General features: G+C 37.1%; 2 protein-coding genes across 2 annotated transcripts; one reads left to right on the forward strand and one right to left on the reverse strand.

Annotated features, from left to right (window-relative positions):
- Nucleotides 1–5,608: 5,608 nt before the first annotated feature.
- On the forward strand, nt 5,609–11,457 carry LOC127652536 (membrane progesterone receptor epsilon-like). The gene has a single exon (XM_052138716.1). The coding sequence runs from the start codon at nt 7,070–7,072 to the stop codon at nt 8,201–8,203; it is 1,134 nt and encodes a 377-aa protein (XP_051994676.1). The 5' UTR covers nt 5,609–7,069; the 3' UTR covers nt 8,204–11,457.
- A 792-nt stretch (nt 11,458–12,249) lies between these two features.
- On the reverse strand, nt 12,250–21,601 carry LOC127654660 (procollagen C-endopeptidase enhancer 2-like). Its single transcript, XM_052141914.1, has 9 exons — nt 21,458–21,601; nt 19,699–19,807; nt 19,263–19,521; nt 16,448–16,572; nt 15,882–16,018; nt 14,448–14,995; nt 14,275–14,355; nt 13,212–13,379; nt 12,250–12,637 (listed from the first exon to the last, which is right to left on the reverse strand). The coding sequence occupies exons 1-9, from the start codon at nt 21,556–21,558 to the stop codon at nt 12,507–12,509; spliced, it is 1,659 nt and encodes a 552-aa protein (XP_051997874.1). The 5' UTR covers nt 21,559–21,601; the 3' UTR covers nt 12,250–12,506.
- Between the last annotated feature and the right edge of the window lie 255 nt (nt 21,602–21,856).

Consider the following 21,856-nt stretch of genomic DNA (forward strand, 5'->3'; position numbering starts at 1 on the left):
AATAACACATTAAAATAATGTTGCCTTTGTTAAGGGTTTACAAATGGTTTTATTAATGACTAATAAGTCATTTACAAATTTATTATTTCAATAATTGATTTGATGATAATAACAACATGAATAAAACAGGGGATTTTCATGCAATACTTGCCAAATAGTGAGCATATTAACTTGCATGTTATAAATGCTTAATAAATACACTTAGTTATACTTACTGTATATTAATAAAAATACTGCAAATGCATCAATTCATGATTGATGTCGTGCAGTAAAAATATATTAATTGAGATTTAAAGGAGGGATTATGTCATTTAGCTACATTTATGTTTATATTAATTACTGTAATGTCTTGACTCACTTATGTTGTCACTTTCCATATGTTGATGTCAAAAAAATGGAACTCCAAGTGGTGTCCCAACTTACCGAATCGTAGTCACCTTAAAAATCCTTTAAAAAGGGGGTCATGTGATGCCATGCAAGGAGCAGATGTGTGAGCATTTTCATGTTATAATCTGGTGAGATTCAATACACCTAATTACATATTTGTTCTTTGAGGTAAACATGGCAAATAAGTCAAAATCATCGGGCTCTGGAGACATTAAAAGACACTTAAGTGCTCAAACTGAAACCTCTGATGGGCCTGCAGACAGGGGATTCGATTTGGATGGCGCGGCAGGAGAGATTTAACGGCACTGTCCAACATGTCTGTGATGCAGATGAAGGTTGTTGCTGACTTTCAGGATCTCGCTGTAATACGTCGATCAATTACGGTCGATGGAAACAAAATTCTCTTAGTTGGTTACAAGAGTGGCAGATGTTGAGAAACGGATAGATTATCTGGAGTCATCGGAAAGGGAATTATCTGATAATCCGCTTGCAACCAAAATAGACCTGGAAAACACTTTGGAAAATCTGGAAGATCTCAAAAACAGGAGCCGAAGAAATAAAGTATGGATGGTTGGAATTCTTTCTTGAGCATGAAGAAGGCAGAGATATGGTGAAATTCCTAGATGAGCTCTTCCGATCAGCTGAGGGAAAAAGGCCCTGATCAATTCTGGCCAAATATTTTAGACCATCCGATAAAGATCTCATGTTGCGTGAGGTGAGGAGCAAAGGAAAGCTTTCTTGGAAGAATCACAATATTTTCTTGTTCCTGGATTTTTCGAATTTGACAAGAGAGAAACGTGATCGATTCAAGGAGTGAAAGGAACTCTTGCATCAACAGAAGATCGCTTTTGCACTGATGTTTCTGGCCAGAATGAGAATAGATACGAAGGCTGGCTGCAAAGTATTCATGTGTCCCAAACAAGCACTGTCCTTCATAAATATATTGGAGTGAGTAAGCCATTTGGTGTTTCTCATGTATGTGGATTGACACACTGAACATACACTCGACTGTCTGAGGAAGCTTGGCAGCATTTTTGTTTCTGTTTGTGTTGGTTCCGTCAGCGGCTGGAGTTTGTGGAACAACAATTCTCCTTCAAGAAACTTTTGCATTGACAGAGGATCGCTTTTGCACTGCAGCCAGTTTGAGATTGGATGATGGGATGACCACAAAGTAACTACATTCCCACACAAAGGATGTCTTTTCTAAAGTTGACGGACTGCGTAAGTCATGGTGTATTTTTTCTTGCGGCCTCTGAGTGAATTTGACTCTTGAAAATCCAAGGAACAGGGATTCTATTTTGTTTCTTTTTGTGCTGGTTCCACCTAGTGGCTGGAGTTTGTTTTGTGGAATAACACTGCTTCAGGACAGTTGTGGACTAATCTGTTTGTTATTGTGCTTATCCCTCCTGTTGGCTGAATATATATATATTAGTGTTTCTTCAAGAAATGCACCTTTCCCCGCAGGAAGCTGAAAAATTGGAAAGAAACAGGGTGGGCATGTTTTCTTTAGTGCTGGCTCAAGTAATAGTAGGACGGTGCTGTCATGCGTGGAGTTAATGCGCACATTTTTGTTTTTCTTTTTCTGTTTGTTTGGTTCTTTAGTGCTGGCTCAAGTAATAGTAGGGGAGTCATTACATTGATAAGTAAACATCTACAATTAAAATCTCTCAAACATATTAAAGATAACTTAGGGAGATTCATTATTGTTTTAGCAGAAATTCAGGGGCAAATATTGGTTTTGGCTAATAGATACGTGCTTAACATTGATGATCAGGGCTTTTTTATTTATCTTGATGGGATGTTGCTAGCCGCTGGCGCCCCTCATGATATAATATTGGGAAGAGACTTTAAACAAATGTTAAAGACTGAAATCAATGTTTATATGGAGACCAACTGGTCCTCAGTATCTTCTGTGGGCGTGGCTTGGGCACTTATTGCCTCATTCATCAAAAAATCCAAAGCACAAGAACTTGTGTAGTTGGAAGGGAATATTAAAAGTGCAGAGGCAGAGATGAAGCACTGAATGTCGTCTGATGGCCTCATAAAATTGACCCGATTGAAATACAGATATAATACTATTTTGTCATGGAAAGTGGAGTTTTGGTTATTCAGGGCAAGACAGTAATACTTTGCAGTCAGGGGACAAAGCAGGGAAGCTTTTGGCTAGATATATAAAGCAGAGAGAGTTTTTTTCTACCATTCCCTCAGTGAAATCTGCTGGTGGTGAAATTTCTACCTAGGCCATTGATATTAATAATGGCTTTAAAGAGTTATATTTTGATCTTAATAGTTCCACGTCTTTGTCTACTGATGAAGATATTAGAACATTTGTGGGACCACTAGAAATCCCTAAATTGATGACTGAGCAAACAAATTCTCTTGATTCTGAGATAACCTTGGAGGAGCTTGATGAGGTAATTAAGTCCTTAACCTACAGGCAAGGCTCCAGGGGCAAGATGGTTTTGCCGTGGAATTTTTTAGATCTTATGCTACAGAATTGGCTCCACTTTTATTAGAAGTTTATACGGAATCATTAAAGAATTGAAAGCTTACTCCAACCATGACACAAGCCCGGATCAGTCTGATTCTTAAAAAGGACAAATTTCCAAGTGAGTGTAAAAGTTACCATCCAATTTCCCTGATCCAGCTAGATCTAAAAACAATTTCAAAACTTTTGGCTAACCGATTAAGTTATGACATCTCTTATACATATAGATCAGATGGGGTTTATTCAGGGTTGTAGCTCTTCTGATAACATTAGGCGTTTCATCAATATCATGTGGTCAGTGGCAAATGATCAGTCTCCGGTCGCTGACATTTCACTTGACGCCAAAAGGCATTTGATATGGTAGATTTGGTTTATCATTTTAAGATTTTGGAAATGTATGGGTTCGGCAGTACATTTATTCATTGGATTAAGTTACTTTATAGATACCCTGTAGCAGCAGTACAAACAGATTTATTAATTTCAGATTATTTTACTCTGGATAGGGGCACTCGGCCGGGTTGCCCTCTTTCCCCATTATTGTTCTGTCTTGCCCAGGAACCATTAGCAGCTGCAATAAGAAAGGAGGATGATTTTCCAGGGGTGACGGTAGGAGGCGTGACGCATAAGCTTCTGCTTTACGTAGAGGATATTTTATTATATGTCTCTCCCTACTAGATCTATGCCTTGCCTCCACAGAATTATTCATTCCTTTTCCAAATTCTAAGGATACAAAGTCAGTTGGTCTAAATCCAAAGCTTTGGCTCTGACAGCGTACTGTCCAATAACGGCCTTCCAACCAGGTGCCTTCCAGTGGCCCAGACAGGGCATTAAGTATTTGTGGATTTTATTCTCAACACATTTGTCTGATTTAGTTCGTGTTAATTTTGACCTTTAATAAAAAAGATTTTGGAGCGATGTGGACAGGTGGGCTTCATTACATTTATCAATGATTGGGAAGGTTAATGTTATTAAAATGTATTACAAAATTTCTAATAAATGTTGATTGTATGTATGTATGTATGTGTGTGTGTGTGTGATATATATATATATATATATATATATATATATATATATATATGTATGTATGTTTTTCTTTTCTTTATTATTCTTAAATGTAATAAAAAAAATGGAATTACAAATAAAATCCTTTACAAAAGCACTTTTCAGGTCTTCATACTCACATTTCTTTATGGTTTAAAGGTAATCAGGCTTTATTATATGATATATGCTGTATGTACAGGTTTCTAATGTTGGCAACACCTTTATAAATTCTTCATATGTGTCCCGTTTAAACATTCTTAAAATGTTGAATGAGTGTTAATAAGCATTTATAATATGTGAGGTAAAAATGGTTTGTTATTTGGCAAGCATTGCATGAAAGTCACCATTTTTATGCATAATGTTATAACCACATATCAATTATTTATAATGCATTTGTAAATTAACTATAAGGTATTAATATACCCCTTTATAAACACTTAACAAAGTGAACATTAATGTAAAGTGTTACCAAAATATGATTCTCTGAAAGTGAAAAAAATAAATCTTTATAAAGTCATGCTGTGTGATTTCAGAAGATAATTATTATACAGTAACTGTCTATTGCATTGTCAGAAATTAACATTAACATTAAGGGGCAGTAATTGCCCCCTGGATTTGATTTAATTCTCAGGGGCATTTTTATTTTTATTTTTTACCTTTTATGAGGGCAATTTTGTTTCTAACCATATAAAACAAACATTAAATTTACCCTTAAATTAAATCAGCATCAACAATGTGATAATATGTATAATTAAGCCTATTTTTAAGATGCATCCATTTAAATTTAATAACAAATTTCCATCTAATTGAATTGCCTAATTTGTAACCAAATAAAATGTATAAATCTTAAAAACTGCAACATTTTCTTCAAGACTATTCAATTCAATTAAATGGAAATTTTTTATTAAATTGAAATGGTTACATCTTAAAAACAAACACACAATAAGAAAACAAATATTCTCTAATGACAGCAATAATCTAACAAATCACTGCTCTAGAGCCACCTGTCATGCTTACAGAGGGCTGTTCCATACTAGAGGAATCAATAGTTCAAATGGGTGTATGTGTGTTTGTATAACTGCTAATTTATCAGAGAGGCTAACATGTTGACAGTCCTTGTGCTACTGTTTGCTTTTTCAGTCTTGTGATGGCATAATGAAGATCATATTACCAATATCATAGTCTAAATCAGCTATGATTGTTGTGTAGATAAAAATGTGTGAAAGTTATTCAAACGATGTTTCATTGCCGGTAGGCTAAAAAGACATTGATATTAACACTTTAATGAATGTGGCACATGGCTATTTAAAATAGACATGTGCTTTCCCTAAAATGCAAAACTGTGGATTTGACTTAATGTAACACAGTTCTAAATGTATTTAGGTTACAATAACATGCTGTCTATAGTGCCAATTCACATTGCCTTGGGTCTTATTGGGTCAAGTTGGTGCTTGTTGTGGCAGTTTGACAATGACAGTCATGCTTCTTAGTTGGAGTTTGTATATTACGGAGCCTCGAGCGAGTGCTTTGTTGGGTTGTGCATGTCAGCATGGGGGTGAGAGAGAGAGAGAGAGAGAGAGAGAGAGAGAGAGAGAGAGACTCTGTTGGCTACAGACCAAGGATTTATTGAGCACTTTTTAAAGAGCGCCGTCACATACTGTCTCAAACTACATCACGTATTGCCACGGTAATCATCGCGTTTGTGCAGAGCCGGAGCTGGCAGCCCGGACGACTTTTATCCTGATTAAGTAACAGCCGGATAAAGACAGCGCCACCCCCTACAACCGGTATCGTCCTGTACTCTCCGCTTGTGCAAGAAGTCAAGGGCGATTTAACGATAAAGGAACACGACTGGAGTACTGGATGCCGGTTGTCTGATTATTCAGAAGCGTTGTCGCGCAAAAATGAAACATCTTCTACCTGGAAAGGAATACTGTCAGGATCACACTGCACCGCAAACCAAGAATGTCGAGCAAAAAGCCGCTTAAGAGGTCGTTCAGTTCGAACGCGTTTATGCACTATAAAGAATCTAGACGCAGCGCAACTAATTGAACAGAACGCATTTGTATCTAGACGCGTTGTAACAGTTAAACTTCTTTTTAACTTAACGCGGCGTAACGGCCAAAGACGTTCGTCTAGCACATGTTTTCACAGACCAAAAAAATGAAAAACGAGTTCGGCGTGAACGGCCCCTTATAGCAGTAAAACCGCACTTAACCGTGGCTAAAACAGGGAAACGAGTCGCAACACAGACAGCTGTATCGTGTATAAGTGTTCTCTCTTCCTCTTATGTTAGAGATCAAACATATCGTTGCGAGACTTCGCGACACACGATGTAAGTATCCCGTATGGCTGTTCTCGCGACAATCTACTAATGCACCACAGGGCATATTCATACGACTGAAGATACCGTTATATGAGTTATGCACGGCTGAGCATGAATAATACACCGAGGGGTGACGCTCGGTTTCTGAAATCGGCCGGGTGCGCGACCATGTCCCGCATGACCTAATTTCAAAGAGAAGCTTGAATGCCGGAGAGATGCAACAGCAGTGAGAATCTAAAGAGACCTTCAGCACTGAAAACAAGTGCATGTGTGACCTGGACGACTGTGGAGAAAGTCGTGTGGACCTCAGGTGACAGGGACGTGACATGAACCATTTACATGGAAGACTTTCAACAATGATCAAGAGCCATTTATCTTTATTTATTATTATTATTATTTATTTATCTGGTTTTTATGAATTCACCACGCAAATAACTTTCTAGACTTGATTTAACAGCAAAAGGGGACTCTGCTGGCATTGACATTTGCACCTGCAACAGCATGATTATTTATTACTGCTAAAACTACAGTCATTTTTGGACACGGAGCCACAGGAATAGCCTTTGCCAGCTGCGATCTGCACTTTAACACATGAAAAGTTTCTAATGGATTGAGGATTTGTTGAAGGATAATTACTTTCCTGTAATCAGTTCTGAAAGCAATACTGACTACTACTTTCAACATAGTGCTTGCTGTACATGTTAACAGTTTTGAGACAACAATGATTCTAAGCTCAGGTGATCATTCTGCAGTCCTTTTCTTCTAAACCAGAAAAATTCATAATTTTGTGTGTGAACATTATTGAGCCAGAGTTACATTCAGCAATCATGTGGTCATTGCCATTAGTACGCCACACTGACGTTCCACAGAGGGTGACTGAGAACTTCATTCTGTCAGGTTATCGTTTCCCCAACTACAGCCTCCGGCAGTGCCTGGCCTCTGCTTTTCGTCCCACCAATGAGACTGGAAACTTCTGGACGCACTTCCTCCCTATCTTTGTGTTTGCCTTCCACTTTCTGGAGGTGTTTGTGTGGGAAGGAGTGCCAGAGCCTGGCAACCCATTTTTCTACCCTTACTGGAACTACTTCCTTGGGGTATTCTACCTGCTGCTAGCCAGCAGCCTGGCTCATCTTCTCAACTCCATGTCTCTTATCATTCGGGAAATCTGTTTCTTTGTGGACTATGGAACCATCAGTGCGTATACAGTGGGTTCGTCGCTGGCTTATTACTACTACATCCACCCTCAAGCAGGAATACCAGAGATTGGGTTGGGGGGATGGAATGGTTCCCAAGAAAGTGTGGAAGAGGAGGCATGGCATTCTACATCCCTTACCTCTCGTCTGTGGGGGTTCCATCTATTTTTTGACAGCCTCTACATCCCGTCCTCCTTCCTGGTCGCTATCATATGTGTCCTCACCTGCTGCAAAACCAGACAGTGCTGGCGGAAATACCGCTATGGTGTGCGCACCCTCGTCTTCCTCCTCCCCTTTTGCATCTCCTCAACCCCTGTCTTCTACCGCTTCCTGAGTCCCTCCCCTTACACATCCCATTCCCCCTCATCCTCCTCCCCTTATTTTTTCTCCACCATGGCTGCCTTCTTCTACCGCCACTGCTTCTGGCTGGTGGTATCTGCCATCTTCAATATCAGTAAAATTCCAGAACGTTTTTCTCCTGGGAATTTTGATATCTGGGGTCACAGCCATCAGTGGTTCCATTGCTGCACCTTCCTGTCCATCTTGGATGAGCTCCAAATGATCAAAGTGGAGCTGTGGGCCCTGCTTCACAGCCCAGCACTTGTACTATCGCCCGCAACACCACCTAGGCTCCCTGGACCAACGCTGTTGTCCACCTATGGGATTATGGTGCTCCTGCAGATGTGTATAGCGAGCATCATAGCCTGGTTTGGATGGGGTGCATATCAGATCTATGCACCAGAGCAAAAAAAGCTGAAGAGGCATTAGGAAGTGCCACGACATGCTGGTCAGGTTAAAAACTCTCCATAAGCATGAGGATTTCGCTCTGTTAACAACGTTACGATAATGTTGACTCTTGGCACTTTCAGTATGAACTTGAACATTTCAATAAGTCTAATTTGGATAAGGGCCACTGTTTAAAGGGGTAGTTCTCCCAAATTTGGTCATTATTCTCTCAAACTTGTTTTTCCAAACCCATATGACTTTTTCCTTGTAACACACAAAGAGATGTTAGCCTCAGTCAATATTCACTCTCATTGAAGGTGAAATAAAATATACTGTGTTCAATACAAGTTAAGCTCAAACAACAGCATTAGTAGCATAATGTTGATTACCACAATACATTTTTTTGAAAGAAAGCTACAATCAAGGTTCCAGTGAGGCACTTGAATTGGCCCAGTTTTGGCGAGTTTGAAGGCAGAAATGTGAATCTTATAATTTTATAAAAGCACTTACATTACTTCTTCTGTTAAAACTTGTATTATTTGAGCTATTAATTTGTTTAAATATTAGTTTATGCAGAATTACAGAGTTTACGGCCTGTTGTTTTCACAGTTGTGAAATTGGAAATACTGTAACATATAGGATATAGCACAGAAAGTCTGGTAAGCAATTTTATCAGACTAAAATCTTGTTAACACACTTATTTTTCATTTCTTGTGGCTTTTATTTTGAAACGGTGAGTATTTCAACATTTATAGATCTATCCAATTCACTTCCATTTTAAGTGCCATTTTAACTAACCAGAGAGTATTTAGCAGAGATGGGACACTTCCATTAAAATTATTGGGAGACATTTGAATGCCCAATGTTCAACGGATGTAGAAAGGAAGTCCCGCCTTACAGGTAAAAGAGCCAATTACCTTTTAGATACAGTCAGCACCTGTCATTCAACTAGAGAATGCGCATGCGCATTAGCAATACAAGCTGGGATTTTGTTTAAACATTTTTTTAGCGTAATATGAGGGAAAAGAAACCATTTAAGATACTAGTGTTGCCAGATGTATGCCGCTTGTTTACATTGAAAAATAGCTGTCCAAGGGCGTTTCAAAGATGGCTGCCAGTGGACTGAATTACTAGAAACCCAAATTTTCTTCTTTAAAGAAAAGTAGGAATAAGTCGACATGCCACACATGCTGTTTATTGAACTTGTTTTGAAGTGAAAATATTCCCAGAGAATATTGTTGTATGGGTTCAGAAAAACGTGAGTAAATAATGACAGAAATGTAATTTTGTGGTGAACTACACCTTTAACAGAAAAAAATGCTCATAGGCATTATTATTTGTCCCAAATTGTGAATGTTTTGTTGCAACCTGATAGTGTAAATGCAGTCAAGGGATGTTGCTTGTTGTATGGGGCAGCCAAGTACTGCTCTTTAGTCAGCTATAGCTGACTGCACCACATTTGCTCCCTAGGGAAGGTATAGTTGAACTTACATTTTTGTTCTAGAATGTTCTTAAAATTCTCAATTAAGAGGGATTTAAAATGATGGATCATTGATATTTTAGTAGACCTTATTTCATACTAATACATTTATAATTTAATTCGCTACCTGAAATGCTCTCTCTCTCTGTCTCTCTCTCTCTCTCTCTCTCTCTCTCGCTTTGTCTCTCATCCACCCACTCACATTTCCTACTTCTTTTTAGCAAACCCTTTAAACAGGAAGTGCAGACAAGCACAAATAGTTTCAGCCAAAGTGTTTAAATGCTGAGGGACATGTGAGTTTTGCAGTTTCATGCTGCTTTACACCTCTATAGTGCTGCATTTTGCAACACTTATTTGTAATGAACATTACAATTTCCCTCTATACTATCACTACTATTAATTATAGATTTTAATTAAGATGTGAGACAGCATAGGTAGTAAATGTAGACTTCCATTTAAATGCTGTATCTACTGTAATCTATGCATGGCAGTTGATTGTATACACCTTTCTATGACTTGACAATGGGTTTAAAGGCCTAGGATTGATTAGGGGACTGAATGGAGAAAAAAAAAAGCCATATCATTGTTTTAAAAACATATCAGCAAGTACTGTTTTTATAATGAAGGGCAGTTTTGCAGAATAGTCAAAGACTACACAAAATGGTCAGTGGCAGATTATCATTATTAATAACTTAGTCCAGGTGTAAATATTCAATTAAGTTGTGTATGAACTTGAGGGTGTAACTGGGCATTCCACTGGTTTCTTGAGTCTTTATTCAGTCAGATGCGAAGAGTTTTAGTGAAACCCTGGCTGATAAAACTTGCAGTGTATTTAGTCTGAGAGTATGGTGTGGTTTAACAATGTTTGTGAATTTCTGTGTCAACATGTCTGCTGCATGTGTTTCTGTTGCTGTGAATGACAAATTAGAATAATTGATGAATCAGATGTTGCGTCTGTAAAAAACGATGTTTTGTCTCTGTCGTTTTGTCCTCATAATTCCATGTCAGGCAGGCCGAATAGTTGCAATAAGTGTGAGGACATATTTCATTATGTCAAATGTATTTCATCAGATTAATAAATTATTCATTAGTTTTTCAAGACATTGAATTGTCTCATAGTTCATACCTACTAATTCTGTGGGTAATTTTAACCACTTGTTACATTGCACATTGTAGCAAAAGCATAGTATAAAAATCTAGACAGAATGTATGGTTTGCACATAAAGTACCTAATGTTTCTGCGCTAATCTTTGGTTTTAAAAGGCACCCGGCAAACATTTTAATCCATTTTAAAATGTTGAGCAGGACCTTTTGAATGAAACTTGCAATATAATTTGTTAGACATCATGCAGAAAGCAGGTCTGACAAATGTTAGTACCTCATTACTGTCTTTACGCTGTAAAAAGATACATAGTTATAGTTCAAATGTACATGAGACTTAACCTGTATCAGATATATATTTCACATATGCTGTTGAATATTTTAAAAAGAATGCTGTATGTTTGATACAGGTTGATTTGAAATGCTAGTTCTAGAACAGTTTGTTTAGACCAGTTGTAGTTCTCAGGGGAGAAGACTTGCAATATGAATGCACTGTTAACTATGCTGTGTGCCGACTGCTATAGTGTGAATTTATCATCATGGTAGACTTAAGTAGATCATGCCAAAATATCTTATTTATTAAGATATAGGATTAAATATGACATATTAGGATATTTACAGTTTTAGCATATATATATGACTTATTGTACTGCTTGATTCTAATCCAAAATGTATATTAAGAATTGACAACTAAAGATCAATAAATTGAAATGGTAAACTTGCTTTGTCTGTTGAACATACACTATGTTCTGTTTTTAATAGAGATGTATATAATATGCATGTTTAAATAAGCAATTGGAACTCTCAGCTGTGAAATCTTCAGAGAGAAGATGGCATACAACATAAGTCCACATTTCCAGGTCTGCAGGTGTGTGTTTGCCTGTATTTGCATTTACATATCCGTGTACGTGATTGACTACTCCTGAGTAACATGAGAAGCCAGGATGCTTATGTCAATGCAGCATCTCTCTCTCTCTCTCTCTCTCTCTATTATCAATCTATCTCTGTCTTACATTGTTACATATGTACATGCTTTTAAAAACAACACAAAGCACAAGACTATTCTGTGTATATATATATATATATATATATATATATATATATATATATATATATATATATATATATATATATATATATATATATACAGAAATAATGTCAGACTTTCATACAGATTATAGTGTGGGAAAGATTTGGCTCCGTTCCAGAACACTGCAGCCATTCAACGCATGTTACCTATCAGCTTAATGGAGAAATACAGTTGTTTGATGTGTATTGGCCTGAAACAATTTGAAAGAACTGGTTCAAGGATGAAATCCTTTTTGGCCCTTTGCACCTTGTAGTCAAAACATACATGTCATAACATGTTTTTACTGATTGTATATGCTAAAGATAATGTAATATGTAGTTAGGGTTTACATGATTATTCTCTTAGTACACACTTATTTAAGACAAATAGAAAAAAAAATGATTTATAATAATGAAGTTTATGCAGATGTAAGTTTAAATCCTTTAATTGAAGAAGCATGATCATTTAAAGTGAACACACTGTGTCATATCAAAATGTTTGCATGGTTCAAAAACACAACTAATAAAAACAGACATATTAGCATATAGATATAATATTAATAATAATTAAAGATTTAGTATATTTGAGTATTTCCATTCATTTTGACTGATTTTGAGGTTGTGAAGTATTGTAATCCTGAGTAGGTTGTATTAAACTTGTTTCCCCCATTGTGACTGGTCAAGGTGGCTGTGAGGTCAGCATGATTTCTTTGCAAGATTGGCCAATGCTTTGTCATTCACTGACTTAAGCTGAAGGGCCAAGCTGGATGGGGTCAGAGTGCCGAGTCCATCATCATTCACATCACCCATCAGCACATAGTTCTCTCCTATGAAAGATTATAGAATTACCAAAGAAACGTTGGGTCAGTGCAATGAAAAATTTAAAAAATCTTTACAGTGATGATTTTAGTTGTAAACTTTTTACAGTATTTATTAATGCTAGCAAATACAGTTGTTCATAGCTAATGTTAGTTTAAAGTGCATTAATAAATGTTATAATATATAATTTTTTATTTAAAAAATGTACTACTTTATGTTGAAATTATTAACATTAACTAAGATTAATAAATGCTGTTAAAGTATTTCTTATTGTTAGTTCATGTTAACTAATGGTGTTAACTCTTTTAACAAATAACACATTTCCTATAATAAATTAAGTGCATGTGTAATGTAGACATTTGTCCACTAGAGGACAGACTGTTTCTAAACAATGACTCAAATTCAAGTACAAACTTGTGCCAAGTGTTCAAATCGAGGGGGGGATTTGAATACTTGGCACAAGGCTTGTACTTGAATTTGAGTCATGAATAGTTTTATGTTAGAAACATAAACATAATTTTTTTTGTTCATTTTGATTTTTCTCCATTATCTGTCCTAGTTTTCAAAATTATCCAGATTTACCTTTACGCAGGGATTGACACTTCATGCACATTGTCAATGTGACAGACATGGTGGGTCCTTTGTTTTTGATATTAAGTGTACTTTTCTTATATATCTTTATGATGGACACGCCTACTTGAGCCCTGCCTTGAGTTCCTGGAGTCACTGATGTCACTTTACCACTCAGAACTGTGGGAGGGACAGATGCAGAGGATTTTAGAAAAAACTGCTTTGTGGATGCTTGTGGAAAACGTAAACATATATTCAGTGTTCCCTAAAAATATTTTTTGACATTAAAAATAAAATGCTTTAAATGCCTTAAAATAAATGCCACTTGGTTTGAAATATTTTGATATGTAGACATTCATGCAGTTTTATGTGTGGCTTAATTGTAAAAATACTTTAAGGGCCACGCACACTCACTGAGCACTTCACTATGGTCCAAATAAACTTTAGAGACTGTTGTGCGTGAAAATCCCAGGAGATCAGCAGTTACAGAAATACTCAAACCAGCCCGTCTGGCACCAACAATCATGCCACGGTTGAATTCACATTTTTCACCCATTCTGATGGTTGATGTGAACATTAACTGAAGCTCCTGACCATAGCTGCATGATTTAATGCATTGCACTGCTGCCACACTATTGGTTGATTAGCTAATCGCATAAACAAGTAGATGTACAGGTGTTCCTAATAAAGTGCTCAGTGAGTGTATATGCACTGTATGTATTGTTTGTTCAACATTGTATTATTGCATGATTCTGGTGTGTAACGTAAAATTTCATGCAGATTCCAATAAAAAAATTGCTTAGTAATAAAACTTGAAAACAATTCTGTGTGTCACAGCCGAATTTGAACCATTAGTTCTTGACATAAACATACAGCTGTTTGCTTTCAGCTCTCCTTAATTACTCTATTATTACACAATGCCTGACAAGCAGCTGTGCACTTAAAGCTTTAAAATGACATTCTTCATATAAGAGCACAGGTAAGCGCATGGGGTCCATGTTTATGACATGCATTTAGAGGATAAGAAAGTAGACAGAAATGGCAAGATGAAAGAGAAATAAATAAGGCAACTCACCAAAATGACTTTGACAGAAATTAATCTCAAGAGTGCCTTTTCTCTTGCATGGTAGTGAACACAGTGAGTTCCTCACCGAAGCTGAAAGATACAGATGAATACACACATTTAATTAAGCACAAAATCAGAAAAAAAAAAATATTGCACTGTCACACATTTAATAATAATTTTACCTGCTATTATTGTTGTTTTGTTCTCAGGTTTTGTGATTGGACTAGTCTTTGGCTTTGCTGTTTGTTTCACATCAGGCTTTACTTTTGGTTTTGCTGTTGCACTTGTTGGCTTTAGTTGCTTAATTCCAGGTTTAGCTGGTGGCTTAGTCTTAGGCTTGGCTGTCACTTTTACTGCAGGTTTTGGTGTTACTCTATTATTAGATCTTGTTGTAGGCTTTCCTGGGGGAATAGGCCGGACTGGTTTGGGCTTTGGCATGGGCTTTGATCTAGGTTTAGGAGTTGGTCTGGATGGCACTGGCCTTATCGGAGCTTTTGGTGTCAACCTAGGCCTTACAGTAGGTTTAATTTTAGGTTTAGGTCTGGCTTGTGGAGTAGTGGATTTAGTAGGTGTAGTTTTGACTCTAGGTCCAGATGCTGCTTCCAGGCCAGAGGTGGGTGTGCGGGTGCCACGGTGGATACTGTTGTAATGAGCCATGAATCCTGCAGCCGTGACACTCAGATCTGAGACGAAGTGCACCAAAAGCTCATTTCCATTGGTCACTACAACACTGGTAAACAGAGATAAAGAGAGTTGTTTCTAGTGGTCAACTGATATTTGTTTTTTCTTAACTGAAGCCAACATAGTCTCATGACAATTCGTATTAATTGGTACGAGATTGCAAAATCGTAAGATATCATACAAATATTATTCTCGCAGAGATCAACTACTCAACTAACAGAATTCCAAATTGATACAATACAGGCATAAATGTTTAGCTAGCCTCATATCCAACACTTTATTTAAGAAAGGAAACATCTGTGAACAAATTTGCTCACTCGTTCCATATTTATTTATGCAATACAAATGATTGATGTATGTCAATAACCTGTAATTCGCATCCCTCGCTTTGTTCAAAATCCGGATGTTTTCTTTCTTCCTTGATACACAAAAATGATTTTCCTATTTACATCATAGTTTAGGTTTTGGGATTCACAGTTATCGGCTGATCTTGTTAAAACAGTCAAATATCAGCCAATATATGTATATACTGTATTTCGGTTTATCATTAGCTATTACAGTTCTAAAGTAACTGATAGGACTGCAAATAACACTTATAGCAAAATATTTATTTTAAGAAAGCAGTCTCAAAACTAAAGTCAACACTGTCAATGATAAAGGTTCATTGACCATCAAAAGGACAAAGGTCTTATTTTGACACTGATGACTGTGTAAAGGGAAACTATTTCTTAATTGGGAAGCACATTCTTCCACCAAGTTTAGTTTAGGACAACTGACCTGATTGAAAACAACATTATTTTCCTGTGTAGATAAATTAGAAAATACCATGTCCTTAAAATCGCTTTGAAGGACTCATGTAACTGTGTGTAAATTAAACCTGCAGTAAATGTTGTATCAATAGTGGCATGAAGTTGCTGCGTTGGCTTTGCACTCACTCTGGAGGCAAGGTTCCACAGAATTTGCCAATACGCCGTGAGTCATCGGTCTCTCCCCCATTGAACAGGGCTACGTAGTCATAACGACAGTATGTGTCCGATTCCAAGTCCAGTTTCTCAAACTTAACCTCAATCACCTGGACATATACATATGGACACACATGGAGACACACAGATTTTGATATGTTGTATATAACTGTTTATAATAGCTCTGAGTGAAAAAATGCCATTTTAAAAGAGGTCTTTCATTTACTTTTTTATGCACCGCTCTCTCTCTCTTTCCATGTCCCACCTTACACATTCCTTTCTGAATGGGGTCTTTCACATACTCTTCCATATACTATTTGTGCTTTCATCATAAACACACACAAGTTTGCAAGTGCACCCATATATGCACATGCTCAAAACCTCTCGACACAAGCAGCAATTCTCTAGTAAATACAAATTGAATTAATCCTCTTATGACAACACTTTATGCAGAAAAAAAATTCATGCCAACAGACTGAGCAACAAGAGGAGAAAAACGACAGAGAAAAAGAGGTGTGAAGTGATCTTTGCCAGCTGACCATGTTGGTCTCCACAGATATGTGCCAAGAGCAGCTGATGCCTGCCGGGTAATCAGATTCTGGCCAGTTGGGTGTCTTCAGTGAACCCTGAGGCTTAGTCAGTCTGCCACCACAGAACTGATTCTCTGTAGGGAAGATGGGATGTGGTTAAAGAAAGACAAATACTGTAAGAGAGACTAAAATAGATATCTCTAATCAAAAAGTCCTAATGGAATTAGTACAGGATTGGATGTCTATCATAATTTGGTATTAATTCAATAGAATCCTAATGGGATTAAAAAAAAAAAAAAAGATTTTAGGCAGACCAGGGGAAGTTGTCACACTTTTTATTTCTCAGGTTAGGCTTATTTTTGTCAATTTCTGTATCGGCAAATAGTACCTAATAAGGCCACATGCTATCTATACTATAGGCCATGCTATAGTGTATACTATACATATACCACACGGCTCTATGGAATAATATAATTTTGATTGGCCATTTAGAGGTGCATCTCATATCATTGCGATCTCTGCAAGTAATATTCTAAAATGATTTCAACTTCAATCAATTTCTGTTTCAGTTAGCCTTGTAATATGTAGGATAATGAACATTTAAATATGTATAAATAAATAAATGGGCACTAAGTCACAATTTACGCACTACTAAATATTTGAGCGTTGCACCATTAAACTTAGGTAGGACTTAACCCTACGTATGAACTAAATATTTACGAAAGCCTCCACAGGATTAACGGATGGAATAAAAAAAAGCATAGACTATTGATTTAATGACATCAGTGAGCTCATGTTCTGCATGACAGACTTTAATCCTTTAGACATACAGTAAATGGTGATATTTACATTTACGCTCATTTATATTTACGAGAGAGAATATTATGTATTAGAGGTTCTTCAGCATGAAACAATCTAACGGTGCACTTTATGGGGTGTGTCTCCCGGTATCAAGTTTCATCACATACAAAATATATAGGGTATAAAAATTAACAAATGTCAATTTTTCCAACCTGTTGTATTAGTATTTATTTATTTAAATATGACACATTTCCTGAATAAAATTGTTTACATAGGCTATATAATATTAATTAAATCTACTTTTATTACATGTCCTATTTCACTTGGAATATAATTTATTATAGCTGACAGTTACGTGAGCAAACAAGGTTTGAACAAGATCAAACTGAAATTCACGGCTGTTTAACACTTCACAACTAGTTTGAACTTTACGTCCCAACTTAAGTGAGACCTTACGTAAAGCTGGTGCAACCCTACCCGTAGTATTGCACCAGCTGTGCGTAAGGTCTCACTTAAGTTGAGAAGTAAAGTTTACACTAAGGGTTAGTAACAACTAGTTAGTTTGTAACTAAGTCAGTGCTTATTTTGGTTGCACCGCCTATTCTCAATTTAAGACTTAACTTGTAGGTTGTAAACTCTTCGTAAAGTGATGCGTAGTTGCATAATATGACGTATACCTTAATTGATCCATTAAGCAGCCCTCTAATTTGTACACAGAACTGTTATAAAGCCGTCAATTTCAGTTTGATCTTGTTACGGTTGATGTTCAAACCTTGTTTGTTCAAATAACTTTCAGCTTTAACAAATTATATCCCCATTAAAATATGATAAGTAATAAAACAAAAATACATTAATGATTTAGTCACAGATTTATCTGAATCTTCCGCCACACAAACACACACAAAACCTTCCCTCTCTCCCGAATACTAATCACCTGCACCTGCCTTCCATCACCACGTCAATCAGCTCCACTATATAAGCCCCACTCACTGATCAATAGATGTCTGGTCTGCCTTTGGAATACAGACTCACTTACCCGCGACTTACCTGTTCTCCCGTAATTCTCCAAGTTATACTCCTACATTCAGCAATCTCACCTCATTTCCTCTTCAACGTCAGTGATCTTTCAAAGTTCCCTCTCCACCATCTCCTCCAAATTGTGTGTGTGGCTCCTAAAGAATAATCACTCCCTACACTGATACGAACTGTCATCAGGTTTCTGTTCATCTCAACCACTCAATATTTTATGTTTGATACTCACCTGTTTCTATGTTTGTGTTTCTCAATAAATACCTGCCTTAAGGTTCAAACACCATCTTCAAGTCTGGGTTTCTGTAACAGATATAGGCTATTTAGCTTTAACAATATTCAATAACTGTATCTGAAATGAATAAGGGACAATAAATAAATAGTAATACAACAGGATGGAAAAATAGAAATGTATTCATTTTAATATATTAGATATTTAATATATGTTGAAACTTTCAGTTCGGAAAGTGCACCGATAGATTGGTTGAATGATGCTGCAGATCTACGTTTTTTTACATAATGTTTTCTCCCGTAAATGTAAACGAGTGTAAATGCCAACACCATCATATATGTTGAAAAGACTGAAGCCTGTCAGTGTCAACCAAAACATGAGCTCATTGATGTCATTAAGTGAGTCTGCTTTTTTATTCCATCTGTTACTTTTGGTCGGAGGCTTCCTTAAATATTTAGTTTATACCAGGGCTGGACTAGTAATCTGGCATACCGGGCATTTTCCCAGTGGGCCGATGCACTTTGAAACATGCCGAATGGGCCGCGATAAGCAAAAATGAGCCGACGTGTTATGCAGAACGGACCACAGAACATAGCCGCGATATGCAGAAAAGGACAGTGAACACCACCCCCCCACCCCCTCAACAACTTTTGGATACAAATCTGAACTTTGAACATTATCACACATTAAAAATTGAAAATGTTCAAAACATAGTTTGGATTGTGTTATCAAAGTATGACACTTCAATCAGATTTATCCCACCATCAGCATGTGGTTTTCCTCCACTAAAATAAGCGAGAAATCCTCTTCCTCCTGTGCTACCATCAGACACCATCTCCACCATCATAGTGTTTGAGGTAGAAATGAGGGCGCCAGGGCGGAACGTTCCACAGAACCGGCCCAGTTTCTGGACTGTGTACGAGTGTCCATTATAGAAGTCCACATAGTCATAGCGACAGACTGGGTCCGCCTCTAGATCAAACATCCTAAACTGCAGCATCACAACATGACCCTCTGGGACCTGATGGGGTAGAGGAAGTAATGAAAGTTAAAGAGGAAGTCAACGAATGAGCATTTCCATCTAAATGAGGCACAAATTCAATTTCACAATCTTTCACTTTCTCTGCTCCTTTAATGAAAATGTTATGTTTGGAATGTAATAGAAAAGAACAAGAGAAAATTAAGGTGATGTACTTACTGTGATGTACCATGTGCATTTGGAGTTTGGTTTGTAATGAGAGGGGAAACCTTCACTGGCCACAAAACCAGAGTCTGTCACCAAATGACCACCACACTGGAAAATAGGCCTGGGGAGCAAAGAAGAGGAATAGAAAGGAATGGCAAAGAGAAGAAAAGAGACAGAGGGATAGAAATTAAGAAAGACAGAACTAATATTAAATGTTTAACCCTCAGTGACCCACTGTAGAAAAATTGCAACAGTGTTTAACCTCATGGACTCCGCGTCCACATGCATGGACATGATATATGCAACGCATAAATTAAATGAATAAAAACTGACTGAATATTATTCACAAGACTTAGACTGTAATTTAAGGGTTACATTTCTGCTGCACCGAGCCATGTGACACAACATAATGCAATTGATTTCAGTGGAGCTCTCCTACGAACACAGCCATATCCTTCAATATTATGCAAGTGAATGGTGACAAAAATTTCAAGCTTAAAAAATCTGAGGCTCAAAAAAGCACTTAAAGACAGTGTAAAAGTAATCCATATGACTCCAGTGGTTTAATCCATGTCTACTGAAGTGATCCAATCAATTTTGGGTGAGAACAGACTAAAATATTACTGAACATCTTACCACTGCAGTCTCCTGACACAATCATGACTTCAAGCTCTATTTCACTTTCTAGTGCTTAGCTCATGCACAAAGCACTAGATGGCGCTATGAAATGAAATGGAGCTTGAAATCATGATTGCTAAGGACACTGCTGATGTCAAGATTTATAGTAAAAATATATATATGTATTTTGGGCAGTTCTCACTCAAAACCAGTTGGATTGCTTCTGAAGACATGTATTAAACAACTGGAGTTTTATGGATTACTTTTATGCTTTTTTGGAGCTTCAAAATGTTGGTCACCATTTACTTTCGTTGTATAGACCTACAGAGCTGAAATATCCTTCTAAAAATCTTTGTTTGTGCTCGGCAGAAGAAAGAAAGTCATACACATCTGGGATGGCATGAGGGTGAGTAAATCCTGAGATCATTTTGATTTTTGGGTGAACTGTCCCTTTAAGGTAGTACTGCCAGTTCTTCCATTTTAGAAGGATATACACACAAACTATAATTACACATACACACACACAAACCACAGCAAAATAAACAGCCTCAGTTTTGAGGTTCCAGAAAGGGACACTGAGCTCTCTTTTAGAAATCTGGTCTGCAATCATTCTAAAAGCAATATGTATCCTGGTACATGCAAAATCTTTCATTCTCACCCTTTCCCTCACCAACTGCATATTAATTATTTAATTTGCAACTACAATTAAAAAAAAATATGTATGCATGTAACACATGGACATTTCAGAAACGCTTCTGGGGTGTTAGGTAGGTTTAGGGGTTATGGTTCAGGTTTTGTGTAGCGTTAGGTTTAGGGTTTAGGTTAACTGTGTCACTACAGATGTAATTAAATGCAGGCACCTAAAATGTATCTGCAATGCAACAACACATATGTACATAATAAGTATATTTTATGCTTAAGGACATGGTAGTTAAAGACACCTAACATAAAGTGGGTCTGGATGTTCCTAATATTCTAAGAGAATAATCCACAAATTAATAATACCATTTTTTTTTTGTTTTTTGTTTAAAAATAAAATCTGTGACCAGCACCTCTGTGCTCTATATGAGGCTTGGATACTGGGATCATAGCCTACTAAATGCTTGCATTCACTCACACACACATGTATCAATCAACAAACATGTACACTTACCTTGTGAAGTTGGTCTGACTTTGTCCATGCACCCATCCTAACCCCAAAAACAGAAGTCCCATATGCCACATGTATACACCACCCAACATCCTTCGTCTCATAGAGGAACAGAGAACAACTTAGTGAGGGAACAGAGGAGAGGGGTGAATTTAAGGGTGTGGAAAGAGACGGGGAGGACTGAAAGAGGGGATTCAAGAGGCAGAGAAGAGAGCAAGAGTGAAATTGAGTGAAGGGGAACAGTATTGTGTCCCAAATATCATTGGTGTGGTATGATGGACACATTTAAAATTGAATATAAAACTATAACCACCAGCAACACATACAATATCCATAGTTGTTTGTCTGGATGTACTTGTACAGTACGTTGACTTTGGCACATTCTGCATGTTGCATTTTTAG

The sequence above is a fragment of the Xyrauchen texanus genome, chromosome 2 (assembly GCF_025860055.1).
Source record: "Xyrauchen texanus isolate HMW12.3.18 chromosome 2, RBS_HiC_50CHRs, whole genome shotgun sequence".
Classification (NCBI taxonomy): domain Eukaryota; kingdom Metazoa; phylum Chordata; class Actinopteri; order Cypriniformes; family Catostomidae; genus Xyrauchen; species Xyrauchen texanus.

Bases quoted from the DNA above. Each gene is read 5' to 3' on its own strand.
- LOC127652536 (XM_052138716.1), top strand. From the start codon at position 7,070: ATGTGGTCATTGCCATTAGTACGCCACACTGACGTTCCACAGAGGGTG.
- LOC127654660 (XM_052141914.1), bottom strand. From the start codon at position 21,558: ATGAGACGAAGGATGTTGGGTGGTGTATACATGTGGCATATGGGACTT. The intron at 16,573-19,262 runs GTGGGATAAATC...TCTTCCCTACAG, and splicing joins AGGAAAACCACATGCTGATG to AGAATCAGTTCTGTGGTGGC. The intron at 16,019-16,447 runs GTCAGCTGGCAA...GTATATGTCCAG, and splicing joins TATCTGTGGAGACCAACATG to GTGATTGAGGTTAAGTTTGA.